Genomic DNA, 22239 nt, shown 5'->3' on the forward strand with positions numbered 1-22239 from the left:
CATAGCAAATTACAGAGGAAGGCCAAGGAGATCAGAAATGTTTATGTATTGAAAATGTTGTCTTTTAGACTCCACTTTGATGATGAGTGATGAAGCTTTATATAAGAAGATAATGAATGTATATACAAGTTCGTAAATTAATGCCGAAAAAAATGTAGCAAGCAAAATAGTGTGTATGAATGGGAGTGTGCGCTTCTCTGCATGCAAACAGTTAACTACACATATTAACGTAAATTTATTTCTGCTGTGCACTGTAACAGTTTTGTACTGGAGGCACAGTCATTGTTTAATATGGAGTGTTAAAGTATAAGAATCCATAAGATCCGGGAAATGAATGCATTGCTAACAGTACTGCTCAGTAACAGATCTGTTACTTCTCATTATGGCCCATCCTCTCTTGATGCAAAACAAAATAATGCAATAGGTACCTTCATAATGCATTAACAAAGCAAAAGGAGAACTGTTCCAGCAGGAAATGTTTGAAGGACACTTTATGTGATCATCAGCAAGAAATATTAATTCAAGCAGCTTCTAGCAGAAAAAAAGTGTTAAAGCTCCCATTCCAAACTACAGGACCAGTCAACTGAAGATGTCAGTTCCTTGCAAGGTTTTCACTGTATGGAATTGACTTGTGACAATGTTTACAACTATATAGTGATTTTTTTCTTATGTGAAATAGCATTTAAGACATTATGTCACGCATACCTCTCAACCTCTTACAGCAGAAATCTGGATAAAGCCATAAATAATGAGGGGACAATGTTTAAATATTGCTCTTGCAAACTTAGAAAATTGATAGAACAAGTTTTGCATTAGCATGAAATTTCTGAAGGGTGTGAAGCCTGAAACTCAGATGTCTTTCATTATTTTCTGACTTCAGTTCTCAATGATTTGCCAGTAATTTGCCAGAAAACCACAATTTTGAGAAACAGACCAAAAATATGAGGCAACAATCTGGACATTTTGTGAAAATCTGGACAGTTGAGAGAGATGATGATGTCACTAGACCTTAGGGAAAACTAGCAAACCCAGTTCTGCACAAGACCACCATTTTACATATGAAAAGAAACACAAAAGTGTAATAAAACTATTCCATCTGATCCCTGCAAACCCTCACACATAAAACAGGGTTTTCTCATAATCAGCATAGGGTATATGCAAGAGGATATTAAAACGTTAATGATATAAAAAGAATTCCCTGGCAGCACACTACAAAATGCTGCTTGTAAAAGTACATTGTGTTGTGGTTATGCTGAGTCACTTGAAATGACAGTATACTGAGCGAAAGTCACGCTGATATTAACACAATAATACAGCTGCACACTGAGCTGATTTTAAAAGAAAACATTTTCAGATATCTATCAACATAAAAGCAAGAAAGTAAAAATATACAAAAGTAACAAAGCACTTCAGACTTGAAAGCTTTCTTTAGAAAAAATGGCATGCCTGAGAGAGGCAGAAACAGTCCATGGTCTTTTTATTATGCAGTAACATCTTGTTGAAGATAGTTTCAGTACAAATCAAAATGCACTGTTACAAAAACTTTTAATACATTCTCTGTACAGCCATGTTAATTTCTCAAGGAATACAGCAATCAGACCATAAGTTTTCTAAGCTGTGAAAACTTTCTAAAAAAATTAAAAATCTAATAGCAAAGTTACAGGTTTCTCAAAACACGGCTGCTTGCAATAATAACGAACCTAAAAAGCCTTCACTCAAATATAGCATTCCAGGAAAAAGAGAATATCCATTTTTGTATCGCTGGATACTGCAGTAACCAACTACATGCTATCATAAATACAACTACACATATAAACTATTGATTGTGGATGGTACAATCAGCATAAGACCACTTCATTTGTGGACTTTACTTACTTGCAATTTGTACTCACCATGAAAACAACTTTCTTGCCTGGATTCGCTGTATCATGCTGGAAAAGATGTTTGTTCTTTCACCACCAGCGCCACTGGCCTCAGTCTGTGTAGAGAGGACATTTTCAGCTGTAGTTTCCATTTTGCAAGTCAAGACACTGCTTTTTTCAGACAATGCATCTAACATGTTCAAAGGGCCCTTGACACACTGCAATACTTGGCTAAATAATTAACCGTTATCAGTCTCAAGGTACAGCTCAATCAGATACGCATCTTCTGAGCTGATTACATACAATTCAGGTTAATGTAGAACTACTGAACTGTCTGCCATTGTACAAAAGGTAATAAGGCTTATACTTCAATAGGATATCAAGCATTAAACCATTTTGAAATGCACTTTTCCTGCAAAGTCATCTCTTTCTGCCGTGTTAGATTATCTTTCTAAGTCACAGAAAATAGTTGCCTGGATACCATATTAACTTCCCATCGGTTTTCTATCTAGGATCTTTACCCACACATCCTTGCAGCAGTATCTCATTTGCTGCATACCTGGCCAAATTTTACTGGATCACTTGGTATGTATTCTCTGCCGGACAAGTTGCCTTTGCTTACTGACTTAACTCCCTCTATCCTAATATTCTTAGAGGTACCATTTTACAAAGGAGTATAAACAAAATAACTTAAAATCTCCAAACTCTGCTATCCTGCTCAGCCGCTAATTTTTCACCTGCTCATATCCATTCTCATCGGATATAATACTTAGTTTACCATCTCCTCACTCTACTGCATTTCCAGTCATTTTTCCCCATCATCCCACAGTTTACAGAATAACACTGTAGTTTGTTTGATAAAGTCACAGTTTAAACTACATTTTTTGGGCATCATGTCAGTCCCAAACCATAGGGAGTTTTAGTAGTACAGTTTCTATTTATGTATTTCTTACTTAATGTGGGTGTGATCTATGGTAGGCACTTCTTGTTGGCTATCCAACCTATTTGGTCACTTAGAGGCCCATCTAACAGTTTTTCAGTGCACTACTTGAAGATACACAGGAGGCAGATAGTAGGAATTAACCACTGGTCAGGTAAAACATCTCAAACTGGGCAATCTTGTTCAGACCCTGAAAAAAAATCACTATTGGTCAAGATCCATCCCTGTCTCTGGGTAATATACAGATAAAATATTAGTCAACATAGGTCCATACTTGGAACTTGTGCCCACCTTGTTCCATACAGTGGGCATACATCTGCAACAAGCCAGGTATTCTGTCGGACTTGCATGATACTAGCCTTCATTCATAGTGGAGAAATGACTGCTGGGGAGTAACTCTGACCCCTACTTGTTAGCAGCTCTTCCCAGGGTGCCCCATTATGTAGCACCCTAAAAAGTGTAGCACTGAGGGGATATCTAGTTTACAGAAATAGGTTTTTGGCTGAAAAAAAATCAGGTAAGCTACAGGTATAGAAACATACTACAAATTTCTTCTCTTATGTCTATCAGGTAACATGAGGAAATTGCTGCAGAAGATCACCAAATTCCTTAACTCAGCATTGTCCTAGACAAACTGGTTAGTCCAGATTGAGTTAATATCAGAGTTGACAGCTAGTCATTGCAATTAGTGAAACTTTAACCTCTTATAGAAGCATTTCATGATGTTCTGGTAAATGCCACTGTAACCAACTGTAAAGGTAATGCAGAGAGCACAGTTCCAGTAGATGTAGTCACCAGTGGATTGGTGGTTGAACCGGCTCTCTGAATCTAACCACAATGGTCCAAATTAGTATGGGCTTCTGAATAGAGGGTCATTTATTTTCGGCTGGTCAGGTTTAGGAATTTGTGTCATATTACGGTTGTTACCTGATACCATTTCTCAATTAACTCCTTCAGGACTACATTGCAGATTCTTCCAGTTGAGTGATACTATCTACAAAGCATCTAACATTCTCACATGGGATGCACGACTCTTAGTAAGACCCTGAGCCTCTCAATCACAATTAGGAGGGGCAAAGGTCAAAATGTCAACGGAGAAAATCAGGCCTTTCTGATGACAAGCTTAGTATGGATGAATACTATTTTGTTTATAGTCTGAGATCTCATAACAAGATGTCCGTTTGTTAACCAAGATAGACCATTTGGGCCACTGGCCCTCTTCAGCGGTGGCCTGCAAAACCACAATATCTCATAAGAGAAGTACAAGCTTATATCAGAGAAAACCTAGCATGAAATATATGCAAAAAACATACAATGTGTTGCAATAAACATTGCACAAAAACTAACCAGAATGCATTAGCATTCATATAGCCTATAAGCAGAAACTAACACAGCATATAATGTATACAGCGTAGATTAAAATTCCATTTCTGCAGAAATGAAAAATTCATATGTAACAAAACTATCTGTAGCTTCATGTCTTAGCATTATGAAATTCATAAGTAATAGCATTCGGAGACAAAAAGAAAGTATAGAATTGGAAGGAGGTACAAGAAAAAATGTCTATAGGAGGATAGAAAATAGAACATCATCATAAAATTATAAATAGATGAAGAAAAGTATGAAGTCTCTTCTGTGTGAATACTACAGATCACTGCCGTTAAAAAACTATGGAGAGGCACCTGTACTATGCTATGTACAGACAGTACAAATTTTTAGTTATACATTGTTTTAGTTTAGTTATGAATGCAGCGGTGTTAGATTCCATGCATGCATCACCTGATACAGAGTTCCAGAATCTCTCAATGGATACAGAAAAAAAAAAAAAAAATCTTCCAAAGTGACGATTTTGACAAGTAGTTTTGGTTTGCAGGTCTTAGTGTTTTTTTGGATTATATTTTCTGTACTGGTTTGGTTAGTATATGCCATTTGTCAGGTCTATGAAAGATTATGCACTACTTGAAGACTTACAGAATTTTGAATTTCCAACAAATAATTATTGTGTGCTAAAGTGACAATTCCTTCAACTATGTTGTTATAACTTCATTCAGGTTTTTGTATTTTTATGAATATTTATTAAAATAGTGGATGCATATCAAAGAGCAGAAAGTAATAATTTTTGAACAAATAATTGTAAAGAAAAGATCTGATTAACATACTCCAGGATTCACTAATCTTCCGTGTAAGACTAAGTTAGTCTTACACGGAAGAGCCAGTCTAGCAGTAAGAAGGCAGTGCGCCATGCCTCAACTCTAAAACGAACACGGAGCGTGGATGAGTGTAGGGGGCGTGTCTTACTGCCAATCAGTCCAAAAATCCACGCCCCTGCAAGTTTGAAACACGGGAAATGTCTAGTTACATGAGCGAGTCCGCTCATATGTGTACATTCTAACACTAAACTCCCCCATATAGTAAACCCCGTACAAATATAAAAAGTAAAAAATATTTTTTTTTATTTCCGATATAGCTGCCCGTATTTGCGTGTGTTTGTGCGGGTTTGCCCATTGCTTAGATACAGTTAGCAGTTTAGACACCGAAGAGGATAATAAGAAAAATATATGCAAATTAAGCAAAATAGCGATAGCGTAGTGGTTAGAGCCTTCGCACAAAGAGGAGGCATTCCCGGTTCGAGTCCCACCACTACACTTTTCATTTTCTGTTGGAAATCTGTATACAGAAATATTTCCCGACATGTATTATTTAAAGTTTTGCAAAAGGCATTGAAAAGTTATATGTAGCAGTGAACAAATTTGATTTATATATATATATATATATATATATATATATATATATATATATATATATATATATATATATATATATACGGGCGGCACAGTGGTGCAGCGGTTAACATTGTCGTCGGCTGGGGTGCCCTCTGTGTGGAGTTTGTATGTTCTCCCAGTGTTCGCGTGAGTTTCCTCCAGGTACTCGGGTTTCCTCCCACATTCCAAAGACATGCATCTGGAACATTTCTCCCCGGGCCTCCACTGAAACTGTTAAATAACATTATATATATAGGAGGTACAGTGAAGGAGGTGTGGCCGTGTTTAGCTGGCTTTGCCCGACATTGCTCAGCGTTGCCCGACGTTGCGCTGGTTAGCGTGGTGCACAGCTACACGCAAACATGTTCCGTTTGTGCTAGTTTGTGCGATGCGCAGCTCTGCGCAAAGACATTGCGCTAGTTAATGCAGTGTTCAGCTACGAGCAATTAAATATAAATATGCTCAGTACTGGTAAAATGTGCTTAGCAGTGCTTTACATTGCTTAAAATAATTTACTTGTGCATCAGTATGCATAACCACTTCACTATATATATAGTGAAGTGGTTATGCATACTGATGCACAAGTAAATTATTTTAAGCAATGTAAAGCACTGCTAAGCACATTTTACCAGTACTGAGCATATTTATATTTAATTGCTCGTAGCTGAACACTGCATTAACTAGCGCAATGTCTTTGCGCAGAGCTGCGCATCGCACAAACTAGCACAAACGGAACATGTTTGCGTGTAGCTGTGCACCACGCTAACCAGCGCAACGTCGGGCAACGCTGAGCAATGTCGGGCAAAGCCAGCTAAACACGGCCACACCTCCTTCACTGTACCTTAACCATTGAGGTCTGGCCAGTAGGAAAATAAAAACCACTAAGCCATGACAGCATTTCATAACCATGCACTTTCAACAGACACATATCAAAGGAATATTAAACATTGCTGACATCAGCTAAGCAGGTGTACGTACAGTTGAGTTTTTTCCAAACTGGCCAATCACAAATAAGTGCATGAAATGAGGCATATTTAAGCTCCACATGCAGGAATACTTGCCATAACTGGTTGTAGCTCCCTTCTGCAGTCAGCATGGCCGGGGTTGGAGAAGGCACTCGATTTCAAGTGCAACGTTGGGGCATTGAGGAGACCAAAGTAATGGTTTGGCTCCTTGTCCACAATCACGAGGTAAGACTCCTGCGGGGCCAGTACCAGGGCACCCAATACAAAACGGAGGCCTGGAACTGTCTAGCTCGTGATCTCACCAGTGCCACTGGTGTTCCTCGGACTGGTGAGCAGGTCAGGCACCATTATTCTGACTTGAAGCGACGTAAGGAGGATCAACTAGACCAGTGGATCCAAGAGGCCCGTAGGATAGCAAATGCCCCAGTACTAAGTAACCATTGTATTAAGTATTTAAGAATTGCTATTCTTGTCTATACTATGGATAGGTATGTCTCATTATCACTCCATTTACTTCACAGCTGCAGGTGTCCGGGCTATGAATCAGCAAGCGCATGAAGATAGGCTGCAAAGGCTGCGTCACCAGGCAGGTTAGTAATTATTCTGCATGTACTGTTATATAAAATAAATGAGAGAGCCTTAAAAAAAGTGTTTTAACCCAATAAATAAAGGTGTAATAATTCTTTAATAAAGGTATAATTCCTGGAGTGCGTCTGTGTGATTTTCTTTGATATGTTGTTGTACTGCTGCATTTTAGAAATAGTACTGTTGTATTGAGAAGTGTTAGTTAACCCACACTTGGGTAGGCCCATATAAAAGTGGATGAAGGGAATGCCAGTAGCTGTTATATATATATTTACAGCCCTTAACTGTTGGTTCATGCCCAGCATGTACAGGTTAATCTGGCAAATGAGTAGCTTGGTATTGTGTTCCCCAGAAATGTCAGTGTGCTGCCAGAAATGTAGGGAGCTGTTAACATATAACTGATAATTTCACCTGAACATATCTAGAAAATTATATGAAAGTAGAGCTGTCAGTGTACCATCACATCAGTAGTGTGTGTGAGCAACTCTCAAAATATGTAGCAGTAACATCTGCATCCTGGGCAGTTTGTATGTCAGATACAGCTCATGTATATAATGATCTAGCAAAATCCAACTGCACAATAAAAAGGCATTGGATAGTGTAATAATACATGTAAGGGACATATAACTGCAGTTAATAGGAATGTAGTGTAAACTAGAAGGATATAGAAGTTGTCAATTGAACTATCTTTTCCACCCTACTGTATGTGCATAAAAAATGCAATTCTACACCTCAATGGGTATGTCTAATCTCAAAATATTTGGTGGGACATATGTCCTTTTGGTTTATAAATATTTGCATTCATTTCTGTGCATGTGCCCTGTTCAAATACCACAATATTGGTGGCCTGTTGCCATCAATTAAACCTGCATGCTGTTGTAATGTACACTATTGTTCTATATATGCATGTGTTATGCTTGCTTTTCAACTGTTAAAACTCTGGTGTGTTGGGCTAATGGGTATACTTCTGCATGATGTTATAACTAACTAGGAATGCTGTTGACGGTTACTAACCCACATCTTTATTAAATTCTCCAAAACATAGTTCGTATGGGAAAGCCTGTCCCACCTCAGCTGGCCATGGCATCTGGCACCAGCAGGTCCAGTGCCCAGCCTGGGACCTCCTCCTCCGCTGGCCCTGTGCCACCATCAGGTAGAAGCACTGCAGGGGATAGGGCTCTACCCCCCCATACAAGCGTGGGCAGAGGAGGGCCACCTATCACCCTTCGAACGGTCCGGGCTGTGGTGCATAGAGAGATCAAGCGTTCTGTTGCAGAACCTCTATGCCAGCTTGAGGCACGAGTGGTGCAACTCCCAGGTCAGCCTGCCCCTCCTACACAGCCCCCAGTACAGCCACCCTCTGGGCTGTGAAAGTGCAGTGGTGACTGCCCATGGGTGGGGATCTCAGTTCCACTGTTGCCATCTGTGGGCTCATGGGCTTGCGATTTCCAAACATCCCTTCCAGTCAATGGTGTTCACCCACCACGTGTCATATTCCGCCCCTGTATGCATCTTGTTAGTCTGGTCTGTTTACCTCCCCAACCTACATCCCCCAAATATACCTACTTCCCCTACCCCACATTCCACTCTCTCCTGAAAAAAAAAAAACAAAAGGGCAATCTGCTCCCAAAAAAAAAAATTACGCCCCGTACATAGCTGCCCATTTTGCACACATGCCCTCTGGACACATAAAATGTAATTTAATTGGCATTACAACATACTTTATTGTCCTCACCCCTCTCTCAGGGGTTGAAGGTTTCATATGTACCTCCAAATTTATTCCATATGCACAGCTGTTGCTGTTAAAGAAATGGGCAGCTATGGACCTTCCCTACACCTGTCCTGCACATCCCAAGCTATTTTCCCTACTGTCTTTCCCTCTTTGTGCCCCTTTTTCACTACTTTCCTATCTCCCCATTTTCTTTTTTTTTCAAAGAAATGAGGGCGGGGGTTAGCGGGAGTAAGCACTATTAAGCAGTAATTAGTGAGTTTGCATGAGTGTGCGCTTGTTTGCGATTAGCTAAGCATTGCTAAGCATCGTGCAAACCCGCTTACAACTGCTTAAAAGTGCCTTAGTCACTTTGTATGTGAGGGCCCTTGTTCTGCTCAGCAGCAAAATAAAACACCTCTATCAGTTTCGAACCCGGGACTTTGTACACACTACACTGCATGAAGTACCACTAAGCCACGTGGGAGTGGTTACTGACTTGAAACTGTAGTTTTATTGGCCAAAAGGGGTCATTTCCAAAACTCCTTCATCTTCCTCTCTTAAAACCTAGTTGCCTCGTGGTTTTGGCGTCTTTTAAGGCTTGTTGGCTGTTGGTGAAGCACCCACCAAGAGGAGAAAACGCTGAGAGAAGAAAGGAGCCACTTGTGAGATTTTAAGTATTTTTCCTCTGTTTATTTGATAAGTTTTTCTGCATAGCTGCCTCGTTTGAGCATTTTCTGGCTTGTTAAACTTGATTTCTGCATTAGTAGCTGTATTTAGAGCACAACCAAAAGCTGTTTACTGAATTTCCTGTTTGCACTTAATTTTAAAATCGTTTTTTCTCAAAACTTGCATATTTTCTGTCTTTGACCTAGCACTCTTGTGTGGGGTCATTTACTGCACTGTTATAACTTGATATTACTTGTGAGCCTCTGCTATCTCTGAAAAAACAAAAAACAAAAAATCTTGCTTTTTCCCCACTTTTCTGAGATTTAAAAAAGTTCAGTTACAGGCTTGCTGTTCCTGAACTGTTTTGTAAGTTTCTGTGAGGCCATGTTTGCTTGGGCTAAAGGAAAGTCTCTCTGTTGATCAGTGGCAGTGAAAAAACATTGAGCTGCTTCCCTGCCCCCCGTGAAAGTGGTTACTGATTTGAAACTGTAGTTTTATTGGCCGTTTTGGGTCAATTCCTGGCTCTTTCCAGCCCCTGCTATCAAGCACGCTTTAGAGTGCTTTAGCTGAGTTGCCACTAGAGCAGCATCGGCAGCTGGTTTAACAAGGTTAAACTTTTTCTGGCTCCATAAAGTCTGTTCTTCATTTTTTCCCTTAGAACTGCTCTACTAGTAATCTAAACAGTATATCCCTTAACTAAAAAGTGCAGCACTTGTTCTTAAAAGCATCTTCTTTTCAGGTTTAGCACTTCTGTATTATACAAAGTCCCCCACTAGCAAACCCCCCCCAGGAGTACCCACTTTCTTACTAAGTCCTCTCTTATTCAGTTACACCCCTAACTTCTAAATTTCTCTAGCATGTCAAAGGGCCAGATGCTGGCGTCCTCTCCTGTCCAGTTGGTGAATTTGGGAATATTGAGGCAATGTTACAATTGCCTCATGTACACTAACAACCCTCTCCTCCTCCCACATAACACAAATACTTGCGAGAGATGCAGCTATTTAGCCAAACTGGAGGCTGAGCTCTCTCAACTCAGGACTGGCAAGACCAGACAGGAGGAGAAGGCAACTACACACTCCACAAAACCAGTCTCACATAAAGCTATCACAACAATGAATCAAACACAAACACACAAAGTCATACTCGGAGGCTCTGAGCAAAAATTTACCTAAACAGCAGAGGCCTCCAAAGCAGACATCCAAGCAACTGCCACCTCATGACACACCACAGGCAACACATAAACCACAAAATCAGTGTGCAAAGCAGTCACAGCCCTTAAGGCCAAATACAACACCAAACATACTTGTCATAGGGGACTCCATAGTCAGACACACTGACGTCCCACTCACCAGGCTGAACAAGGAGAGGGTCACAGTAAGCTGCCTATCGGGCGCTAGAACCCGCCACATAACACAAGCACTCGGGTCACTCCACAGCAAGTACAAATATGGCACAGTCATTGTCCATGCTGGTGTGAACAACCTGAGACGTACCTCCCTGGACTACATGAAAAGAGACATAGAGGAGCTCTCTGATTATGTAGCCCAGGCAGGTATGACCCTGACCCTGAGCAGTATCCTTCCTTCACCAAGAATGATGCCACAACATAGAGACAAGATGATCAGCTTTAACAATTGGCTTAATTTCTGGTGTCATTCAAAGGGGATCCAGTGTCTGTCTGCCTGGGATGACATGCTTGACAAGCCACGCTGCTTCAAGGGACGGCCTGCACCTGTCACCCTGGGATTCGGATATTGTCTAAGGCTCTTGCCACCCCATAGTGCCTTTTTAGGCAAGGCTCAAATTCTAAACCTACCACCCTAGAAAACAAAATGGGAAGAAACTAAGGGTAATGCTGCTCAATGCCAGAAGTCTAAATCTCAAAATGCATGCACTCGAGGCCCTTCTCAGTATGGAGAACATCGATGTCTGTGCTGTGACTGAAACCTGGTTCAAGGCTCCTGAGAGCACCCCGGCACTATCAGGTTTTACCTCATATCATGCGCTCTGGACCCAAAACCCGGACCACACCACAAAAGGAGGGGGTGTATCCATATTCATCAAGGATACCCACACCTCCAGGTTGGTGGCAACGCACGAAGCATCGGAAACCATCCAGGTGCAATTAACCATAGGCAAAACTGCTCTACAATTTGTAGCATGCTACAGGCCACCCTCTCAAACTCAGGAACCCCACACAGCTTTCCTGAAGACACTGGAGGGTATAAATGCATCTCCAAACACCATTATATTGGGTGACTTCAACTACCCGAATATAGACTGGGAACATTACTCAAGCCCCAACTTTCTAGCCCAAAGGTTCCTGGAGTTCATAAATTCAAATGCCATGGAACAACTAGTCACCATTCCCACAAGAGGAGAAAATATACTAGATCTCATCATCACAAACATGAGGACAAAATGCTCCACACCGGAAGTATATCCCTCATTGGTGAGATCAGATCACAAACTTATCTCACTGGAAATCCACATCCCACCCCCACCCCAAACAAAAAAGACCACAGTGAAGAACTTCTCTAAAGCAAACTTCACACTACTCAAGACTGGTGTGGTATCCTTCAAGGCCCCCGAGCCAGTGGAAACCACAACCCAAGCTGCAGAAGCCCTTACAAATGCCTTCTACGAACACCTCCAGGACTGCATGGATCAGGCAATCCCTAATAAAACCAAGACTCTTTCCACCAAGGGCAAACGTCCAGTCTGGTGGACCCCAGCCATAATAAGAGGAGAAAGCTGTTACATGATAGAGCAAAATCCATAAAAGAGAAGACACCCTTGATCATTATTAGTAAAAAAATACGAGCACTCATAAAATCATCCAAGGCCAACTTTGAGAGAAAAATTGCAATAGATTCAAAAGACAATCATAAGGCCTTCTTCAGCTATGTTAGAAACCTGGGTGGAAACTCCCAGATATGTGCAGAATTAGTCCAAAATGATACAAAAATCACTGAACCCACAGACATTGCCAACATACTGGCAGACAGGTTCAGTGCAAACTTCACCCCTCCCCAAAGGAGAGATAACTATCCCAGTGGAGTGTAGCCTCCCAGACATCTCAAATGCGCAGGTGAAAGCTGCTCTCTAAAGCTAAAAACACAGCATCAATGGGACCGGATGGTGTCCCCGGCTGTGTGCTACATGAACTCAACGAGGAACTAAACCCGCATATAAGGCAGCTGTTTAATCTTAGCCTTACCACAGGATACGTGCCCAAGGAGTGGCGTACGGCAACTGTGGTCCCACTCCACAAAGGCGGTACCTCTACAGACCCTGGTAATTACCGCCCCATAAGCTTAACAAGCCTGGTCTGCAAAGCTATGGAGAGGATCATAATGGAACTCATAAACAAAGACATAGGGGACTTGCAGACATTGGACCAGACCCAGTTTGGCTTTGTCAAGGGCAGATCATGCCTTTTGAACTTGGTCGACTTCTTCGAAACAGTCACCAAGGCCATTGATGAGGGAAAGGCCTACCCATACAGCCTACCTTGACCTTGCAAAAGCTTTCGACACAATACCCCACTTAGAGAAACTTACCAGCTTAAATGTAAACCCATATGTCACAAGATGGGTTGCAAACTGGCTAAAGGACAGAACCCACAGGGTTAGAGTTGCTGGCGCTATGTCAGACTCCAAGCCGGTCACAAGTGGTGTCCCACAGGGCTCAGTCCTTGGCCCCCTGTTGTTCGGCATCTACTACTCAGAAGTACAGGCAAACATAGGAGGACTATGGCTGACAAAGTTTGCAGATGACTGCAAACTGGGCGCCATAGTGGAAAGTACATCGGACACAGATATCCTTCAGAGGGGTCTCACGGAAACTGATAACTGGTGCCAGAGCCATGGCCTGAAGTTAAATGCCAAAAAATGTATAGTCATACCCTTCGGGAAAAACAAGGTAACCCCAAGCTACCATATAGGTGGCAATCCATTAAGCACAGAAGAGGTTAGGTTATCAGGGACCTGGGGACCAAGGTTGACAGTGGCCTTTCTTTTGACACTCACATTGCTAAAGTGGTTAGAAAGACCTTCTACATTGCCCACCTGATCATGAAGGGATTCACATCCAGATCAAGTGAGGTCATTGTTCCCCTGTACTCTTCACTTATCAGACCAATGATAGAGTACAATGCCCCATTCGGGATGTATCTCACCCGACACCTGCAGCAATTGGAGAGACCCCAAAAGTTCCTCACCAAAAGGATAAAGGGACTCCAAAATCTGTCATATGCTGCCAGACTGAAGAAACTCCAGCTCTATTCAGTCGCATACCGCCTGCTCAGAGGTGACCTGTGCCTGACATACAAGGCCATGTCCAACCCGGAATTAAATGGACATGCTCCACTTCAAAAGAATCCAAATCTACCAGATCCACTAGAGCAAGCGACTTAAACTTTAGCACGGATATAAATAGAACATGCTGGAGGGATAGATTTGTCACCCAGAGACTCCCTATGCTGTGGAATAAAATCCCGGTCCATGTGAGGCAGAGCACCTCGCTGGCTCTGTTCAAGAGAAATCTTGACCGGTGGATGGGAGATCGTAGGTTTACCCCAGGAATCATCTCTGTGTCACTGCTGGACAGAGGCACAACAAACTAATGGGCACAGTATTTTTTAATATAAGGGGTGGCGTAAGCCACAAAACTTTGGGCTAGGCTTATAAATGCCTTAGGGCAGATAGCCTAGTATAAACCTATGAACTTATGAACCTATATACAAGTTGGTGCTGAAATAAATATATCATGCATCAGAATGAGTGAATGTAAAGGAAGATTAGGAATGCCATACCACACAACTTGTTCTGTGAATCTTTACCAACAGTTGTTCTGGGATTACATTCCATGACTGTGATAAGAGAAGCAGCCATTCTAGCAGGAAATAATGTTATACCATCACTTTACAAACCCCACACAGTATCACAGCAGGACAAACACTGGCATATCTGTATATGGCAGCCACATGGTGGAACTGTGTGCATGCAGACAAACACACATAAACCAGAAACCTAGGGCAAACACATACCTGCACACATTACATCAACATTGGCCCATAACAGTACTCATGGCCCACACACACACACACACACACACACACACACACACACACACACACACACACACACACACACACACACACACATCGATTGTATGGCTCAGTGTAGGCCTCTGGCAAACCAACAACATACCCTATATGCATATGATGAAACCTGTACCACCTCCTGTCATCTGTAACATTGATGCAGGAACAGGCTAACATGGTGCTGATGCACAGGGTGACTGATAAAGTATAGCAATGGTTGAATGGGTAGCATGTTGTCAGCAGTAAAATGTAATGATATCCTTGAAGGTATAAGCTGAGCAGGCATGATGCATTAAAGCTGTAATTAGCAATGTTGTATTGTTTCCACCAGTGTTTATTCCAATTGTGTTTTGTTTGCCCATGTGCCACTTGGCTGATGTGTGTAGTTGTGTCAGCATGCAATATACAATGGACAGTAAGTGTGGGGTGTGTGCAGCACAGGTTTGCAGGTGTACATTTGTAAACATGGTGGAGGTGCACTGTCTGCATGTATGTGCATATTGGACACATGGGCAGGGTGACATGCCCTGTACTGGCCAGTGTTAACACTCCATAGTTTCTATTGGTGGCCTGTATGCATTGTACTACACATGTTTTGGAACTTGAGTACGCATGTGTGTGTATGACACGGGTTGACACTGTGCTGTGGGTGATGCTGTTCCTATCCGTCATTGGTTTGCATTACTAAGGTTAACAGTGTCTTAGCTGCATAATCCTGTATTAATGCACACTGTTCACCTACAGGGTTGCATGGACTGTGCTATCACAAATACAAGAAATTCTCACTTGTACAGTAAAAGTGCACGAGTCTCATGGGCCCCTGCCAGAAACTAAATATATAATAGAAGGTGTGATGTTATACCAAAAAAGAGTTGCATACAAAGAAGGGATAACCTTTCTAGTCAGTATCATTTGGAAAATTCAATCCCTCAATAAACATACAAGGCAAGCTTCAAAATACAAAATGGCAAGGATTCCAAAGACAACACTAAAGCTGCCTTTACTGTTGTTCATAATCTACAGGGGAAATTTCAGATTGGGTCACAGTTAATGTAAATGGTCACAAAGTACACTTATCTGACTGACATTACCAATTCCTCTTCAGACAGTTTGAATACAGATTGCACCACCCTGTCGCTATACAAGGGCCACATTTCCAGACCCACAGAACGTAATACCTGATGATTCACAGACACTCTAGTTAAAACATCTCTTTAACAAGGTCCACACCACAGTGGCAATGGTACTGGACAGTGTCCCTGGCTGTGTCATACACAAGCTGACATATGAAGTCACCACTCACCTAAACGCTCTGTCCAGATGGAGCCTCTATACAGGTTACATACATGTGGAATGATGTACGGTAATGGTGTTCACAATCCACAAGCGTTGAGCTACAACGTAGTCTTCTCCTTTCGGATGCTCCCATTAGGGGTTGCCACAGTACATCATCTGTTTCCATGTCTTCCTGCCCCCTGCATCTTGCACTGTCACACCATCCACCTGCATGTCCTCTCCCACCACAGCCAAAAACCTCATCTTAGGCATTCCTCTTTTCCTGTTACCTAGCGGCTTCTTCTTTAGCATCTATTTTACAATATACTCTGCATTCCTCCTCAGCACATGTACAAACCAACTTAATCCTGCCTATCTGGCATGGTCTACTAACCTTCAAACCTGGCCGGACCCTCTAATATACTTAAGTCTTAAACCTGTCCACCCTCGTCACGCCCATTGCAAATGTTAACATAAATTGATTAAGGGTAGAACTACAGCAGGTCTTGGAAACTCTCACCCTATAAGCCAGACCAATGTTATCTGGAAGGCTATGGAGCACAGCATTATGGAACTCATTAACAGAGACATTATGAACCTGCAAACACTGCACCATACCCACTTAGGTTCTCTAATGTCCAGATCATGGCTCCTACACCTAGTAGACTTCAAGCCAGTCAACAAGGTTATAGGTGAGGGAGGGGAGGTCAACACAGCCAAGCTCACCAGCAAATCATACCCATCCCACATACTGGTATTAGACAACATAACCTCAACAGACTGACCATAAACAATTGTTAGATGATGGCTTGACAACTGACGCACAGATGTAGGACACAGTAACATTTGCAGCCTCCATGTACTATTCTATGCCAGTAACAAGTGGTATTCACCTGCACTCAGTCCTGGGACCACTCCTGTTTGGCATATAGCTTTCTTAGGTACAAGCAAACACAGTAGGGATATGTCTGCCCATGTTTGATGAAAATGCATACTGTGGGCTATACTTTATTCTCCAGATGACACACACATCCTCCAAAAGGGTATCATACAGATAGATATCTGGTGTCAAACTCATGCTGTAAAGCTATAAGCCAAAGTAAGCATAGTTATCCACTTTTAGAAAACAAAGTATCCCCAGAGTACCACATGGGTAGTAGCCCCCAAAATGTGGAACAGGTACTAATGTATACATAGAGCCATGTGTTAAGTCATCTCTCCTTTGATAATCACATTACCAAAGGGTTTTGGAAATCCCTCTGTGCAGCACATAAGCAATAAAGGGTTTGCATGCAGATCCACAGAGGTTGTTGCACACCTATAATGATTAGTCATCTTTGCCAGACTGCTTGCTTTGGAACAGGTTTCAAATATACCTCAAACATAAACCCTCACTCACACTCTTCAATAGAAACCGTGATGAGTGGATGTGAAACGGAAGCCATACCCCAGGGATCACTGCAGTGGCTAAGCTTGTCACAAGCGTACAGAAGTGACCTAAGATCTGGAAAGCGCCAGCATGCTCTGGCAAAGATAACACATGCATTCATGGAGAAAGCAGAGTACCCACCTATGAAATACTTCAGGTCACATGTTCGTATCTGGATTTGCCCCACAGCTACCTTACATGTGTAATGCACATACAGTTGTCATTGTGATATGTCATACACTATAAAAATCAAAACCCACTCCAAATTGGCCAATGGTGTCACACACCTGGAGCACAGACAAAGACAAACACATACACACACACACACACACACACACACACACACACACACACACACACACACACACACACACACACACACACATACACACACACACACACACACACACACACACACACACACACATACAGCAAGTGTGAGATTCAGACTTTTTCCTAACTACACATTGGCCAACGGTGTCACACACCTGGAGCACAGACGCACACACACATTCAGCAAGTGCGAGATTCAGACTCTTTCCTAACTACATTATGATACTACAGCAGTACGCATTTACACAACGTGCTATACACATTACTGGGATTTCATCTTTCCACAGGTATAGTTGTAGGATGGTGACATCATTGGACTTGACAAAGATGAGTATACCACTTTAAAGGTGTTTGAGTAGTCTCCAAAAAAGTTGCTCCTCCCCAAGGAGACACACACACACACAGTTGGTAAGTGCAGGATTCAAACCCCTACCTAACTACATTATGATACTAGAGCAGTATGCATTTACACGACGCGCTATACACATTACTGGGATTTCACCTTTTCACAGGTATATTTGTAGGATGGTGACATCATCTGGCTTGACAAAGATGGGTATACCACTTTTAAGGTGTTTGAGTAGTCTCCAAAAAGGTTGCTTCTCCCCAGGGAGACACACACAGTTGGCAAGTGCGGTGTTCTTAATCCAAACTCAGTACACCTTTACACTTCAGCAAGCAATATGGAGTTACAGGGTGCAATACAGACATTACTTGCTGTTTGCACAAAGGTTTTTTTTCACATTTGCTAACCTCAGCAGGCTTATCATACTAGGTGTATTGTATGCAGAGGCCATGACCATATCATATACAGGTTGATGCACCACATGCTGGCACACACAGGGTCATATCTTGAGTAGCATCTTACCTTCACCTACATGATACTGCAATATAATAGAAAGATGATAAACTTCAACTATTGGCTGAGCTTCTGGTGTCATTCAAAGGGATCCAGTCTCTGTCTGCCTGTGATGACATGATAGAAAAGCCTTGTTGCTTCACTACAGATGGTTTGCACCTGTCGCCCCTATGCTTCTGAATACTGGCCAAGGCTTGTGCTGTCCCCATATTACCTTTTTAGGCAAGGCTCAAAGGTTTGTAGGTAGGTACTAGTCTATCGGCCCAAGGGCATTTGTAAGCCTAGCCAGAATGTGTTGGCTTTCACCTCCCTTTGAAATTAGTTTCCTGGGCCTCTGTCTAGCAGGGCCACTGAAGTGATCCCAGGGGTAAATTTACAATTTTCCATCCACTCATCAAGATTCCTCTTGAAGAAAGTCTGCAAGGGGCTCTGCCTAACATCAACTGGGATTCTATTCCAGAGTGAGGGAAGTCTCTGGGACAGGAATCTATCCCTACAGCACATCCTGTTTATTGCTTTGCTGAGGTTTAATTCACTGGAGCGTGTGGCTCTAAGAGATTTGTTTTTCTTGAGGTGGAGCATGTCCATTAATTCCGGGTTGGACATGGCCTTATACGTCAGGCATAGATCACATCTGAGCAGGCAGTAAGCAACCGAGTAGAGCTGGAGTTTCTTTAGTTGAGCTGCATAGGGCATCTCTTTGAGGCCCATGATCCTCTTGGTGAAGTACTTCTGTGCTCTTAACAGTTGTTGCATGTGCCAATTAAGGTACATACCAAATGGGGCATTGTACTCTATTATGGGCCAAATGAGCGATGAGTAGAGGGACACAATGACGTCTATTGATCTAGAGGCGAGCCCTTTCATGATTAGGTGGGCTACATAGAAGGAATAACTAACCACTTTGCCAATGTGATTATTAAAGGAGAGGTTATTATCTACCTGGGTCCCCAGGTCCCTCCGTACCTAGTGGATTACCAACTATGTGGTAATTTGTGGGCACTTTGTTTTTTCCAAAGGGGATGACTATACATTTTTTGTCATTCAGCTTGAGGCCATGGTTTTGACACCAGGTATCTGTCTCTGTAAGACCTTTCTGGAGGATGTCTGTGTCAGCCAGAGAGTCAATTATAGCCCCCAGTTTACAGTCATCTGGGAACTTGGTCAGCCATAGTCCTCCCATGCTTGCCTGTACCTCAGAGATGTATATACACTGAACAGGAGGGGTCCCAGGACAGAGACCTGTGGGATGCCACTTGTGACTAGTTTAGAGTCGGACATGGCACCTGCAACTCTGACCATGTGTGTTCTATCCGTGAGCCAGCTGGCCACCCATCTCATGACATAGGGGTTAATGTTCAAGCTGGTAAGCTGGTCTAGGATGCCAGAGTGGGGAATGGTGTCAAAGGCTTTAGTGAGGTCCAGGTAGGCTGTGTGGACTACCTTCCCTTCATCTATGGCCTTGGTAACTGTTTCAAAAGAAGTCAACCAGGTTTAGGAGGCAGAATCTGCCTTTAACAAAGCCAAATTGGGAAGGGTATCTGGAGGATCCCAATGTCTCTGTTTATGAGTTCCATGATAATTCGCTCCACAGCTTTGCAGACCAGGCTGGTCAGGCTTATAGGGCGATAGTTCCCAGGTTCTGTTGTGTCACCACCTTTGTGGAGCGGGATGACTGTTGCTGTACACCATTCTTTGGGTATATAGCCTGTGGCAAGGTGGAGTCTGAACAGTGAATGTAGGTGAGGGTTTAGTTCCTTTTGGAGCACGTGTAAGATGCAGCCTGGGACACCATCCAGTCCCATTGATGCTGTGTTCTTAGCTTTGAAGAGGGCTGTTTTTACCTGCATGTCCATGAAGTCTGGGCTCTGCATTCTTCTGGGATGGACATGGGCCCTTTTGGGGGTGAAGTTTGCACTGAACTTGTCCACCAGGATGTTGGCAATGTCAGTTGGTTCAGTGTATTTTTTTCCATTTTGCAGTAGCTGAAAGCATATTTGAGAGTTGCCACCTAAATGTTTGATATAGCTAAAGAAGGCTTTGTGGTCATCTTTAGATTCCTTGGCAATTTTTCTTTAGAAACTGGACTTGGATTATTTTATGAGCGATCGTAGTTTCTTGCTAATAATGATCAGTGATGCCTTTCCTTTTTGGAATTTTGCTCTATCATGTGTTAGTTTCCTCCTCCTGTTATATAGCTTATTTATGGGCAAGGACCACCAGATTGGTTTCTTCTTTTCGGAGTGAGTCTTTGTTTTAATTGGGATTGCTCGATCCATACATCCCTGTAGATGCTCATAGAATGCACTTGTAAAGGATTCTGCAGATTGGATAGCATTATCCTTTAGCAAGGGGGCTTTGAAACTTTCCACTTCAGTCTTGAGAAGTGTGAAGTTTGCTTTTGAAAATTTTTTCACAGTGGTTTTGTTGTCTGGGGGGATGGGATGTGGATGTCCAGTGTGATTACTTCATGATCTGATATTACCAGCGAGGGGTTTACATCTGCTGTTGAACACTGATCCCCCATGTTGGTGATGATCAGGTCCAGTATGTTGTCACCTCTAGTGGGCGTGATATTGAGCTGTTCCAGGCCATTTGAGTTTATAAACTCTAGGAAGCATTGGATAAAGGACTTTGTACTCGAGTAATTCTCTCAGTCAGTGTTTGTGTAGTTGAAATCTCCTCATATCATGGTGTTTGCTAGGACCTTTATATTTCCCAGTGTTCTCAGGAATACTGATTGAGGGTCCTGAGACAAGGAATGTGATCTATAGCAGGCTGTGATCTGATAAGCAGCTTTGCCCAATGTTAGTTGCACTTGCATGGTCTCCAAGGCCTCGTGCTGTGCCACTAACCTGGAGGTGTGGGTATCCTTTATGAAAATGGATACACCCCCTCCTTAAGTATTTCAGTCTGGGTTTTGGGCCGACGGTCAGAGGGATTGGGATTTCTTTAAGTGGAGCATGCACAACAGCTCTGTGTTTGACATAGCTTTGTATGTTAGGCAGACATCACCTCTGAGTAGGCGATATGTGACAGAGTAAAGCTGGAGTGTTTTGAGACAGTCTGTGTATGGCATGTATTTGAGGCTGCTAATCCTTTTTGTGAGGTATTTCTGCAGGCTTTCCAGTTGTTGTAGATGTCTTGCGAGTTACATAGCAAAAGGGGCATTGTACTCTATAATGGATCTAATGAGTGATGAGTAGAGGGGAACAATTACCTCTTTTATTCTGCATGAGACACCTTTTGTGATGAGGTGTGCCCCGTAGAAGGATTTCCTGACTACTGTGGTGATGTGATTATCAAAGGAGAGTCTACTGTCCACCTGTGTCCCAAGGTATCTTATCACACTTTCGGTGTTAAGTATACTACCACCTATGTTGTTGTTTATGGGTACAGTGTTTTTACCAAAGTGGATGACAATGCACTTTTTAGCATTGAGCTTGAGGCCATGGCTTTGACACCAGGCATCTGTCTCAGTGAGGCCCTTTTGTAGGATGTCCACATTGTTAGTAGTCTCTATTATGGCTCCTAGTTTGCAGTCATCTGGGAACTTCATTAGCCAGAGACCTTCCATGTTAACCTGTACTTCAGGGAAGTAGATACCAAACAGAACAGGACCCAGAACTGAACCCTGTGGTACTCCACTTGTCACTTATCCAAAGTCGGACTTGGAGTCTGCTACTTTCACAGTGTGGGTTGTGTCAGTCAGCCATTTGGCAACCCATCTTTGGACATAGGGATT

General features: G+C 42.4%; 1 protein-coding gene across 2 annotated transcripts in view; it reads right to left on the reverse strand.

Annotated features, from left to right (window-relative positions):
* The window catches only part of SLC35F2 (solute carrier family 35 member F2), a 482376-nt gene that overhangs the window by 363923 nt on the left and 96214 nt on the right, over positions 1–22239 (reverse strand). The window contains exon 2 of one of the 2 annotated variants that reach the window (XM_044072611.1): positions 1893–1978. The exons of the other annotated variant lie outside the window; for it this stretch is intronic. Within the exon in view, the coding sequence (XP_043928546.1) occupies positions 1893–1930 (38 nt within the window). The 5' untranslated portion in view covers positions 1931–1978. The remainder of the gene's footprint in view (positions 1–1892; positions 1979–22239) is intronic. 2 annotated transcript variants of the gene reach the window in all.

Source organism: Protopterus annectens, chromosome 5.part0 (genome assembly GCF_019279795.1).
Source record: "Protopterus annectens isolate FY-2018-M chromosome 5.part0, PAN1.0, whole genome shotgun sequence".
Taxonomy (NCBI): Eukaryota; Metazoa; Chordata; order Ceratodontiformes; family Protopteridae; genus Protopterus; species Protopterus annectens.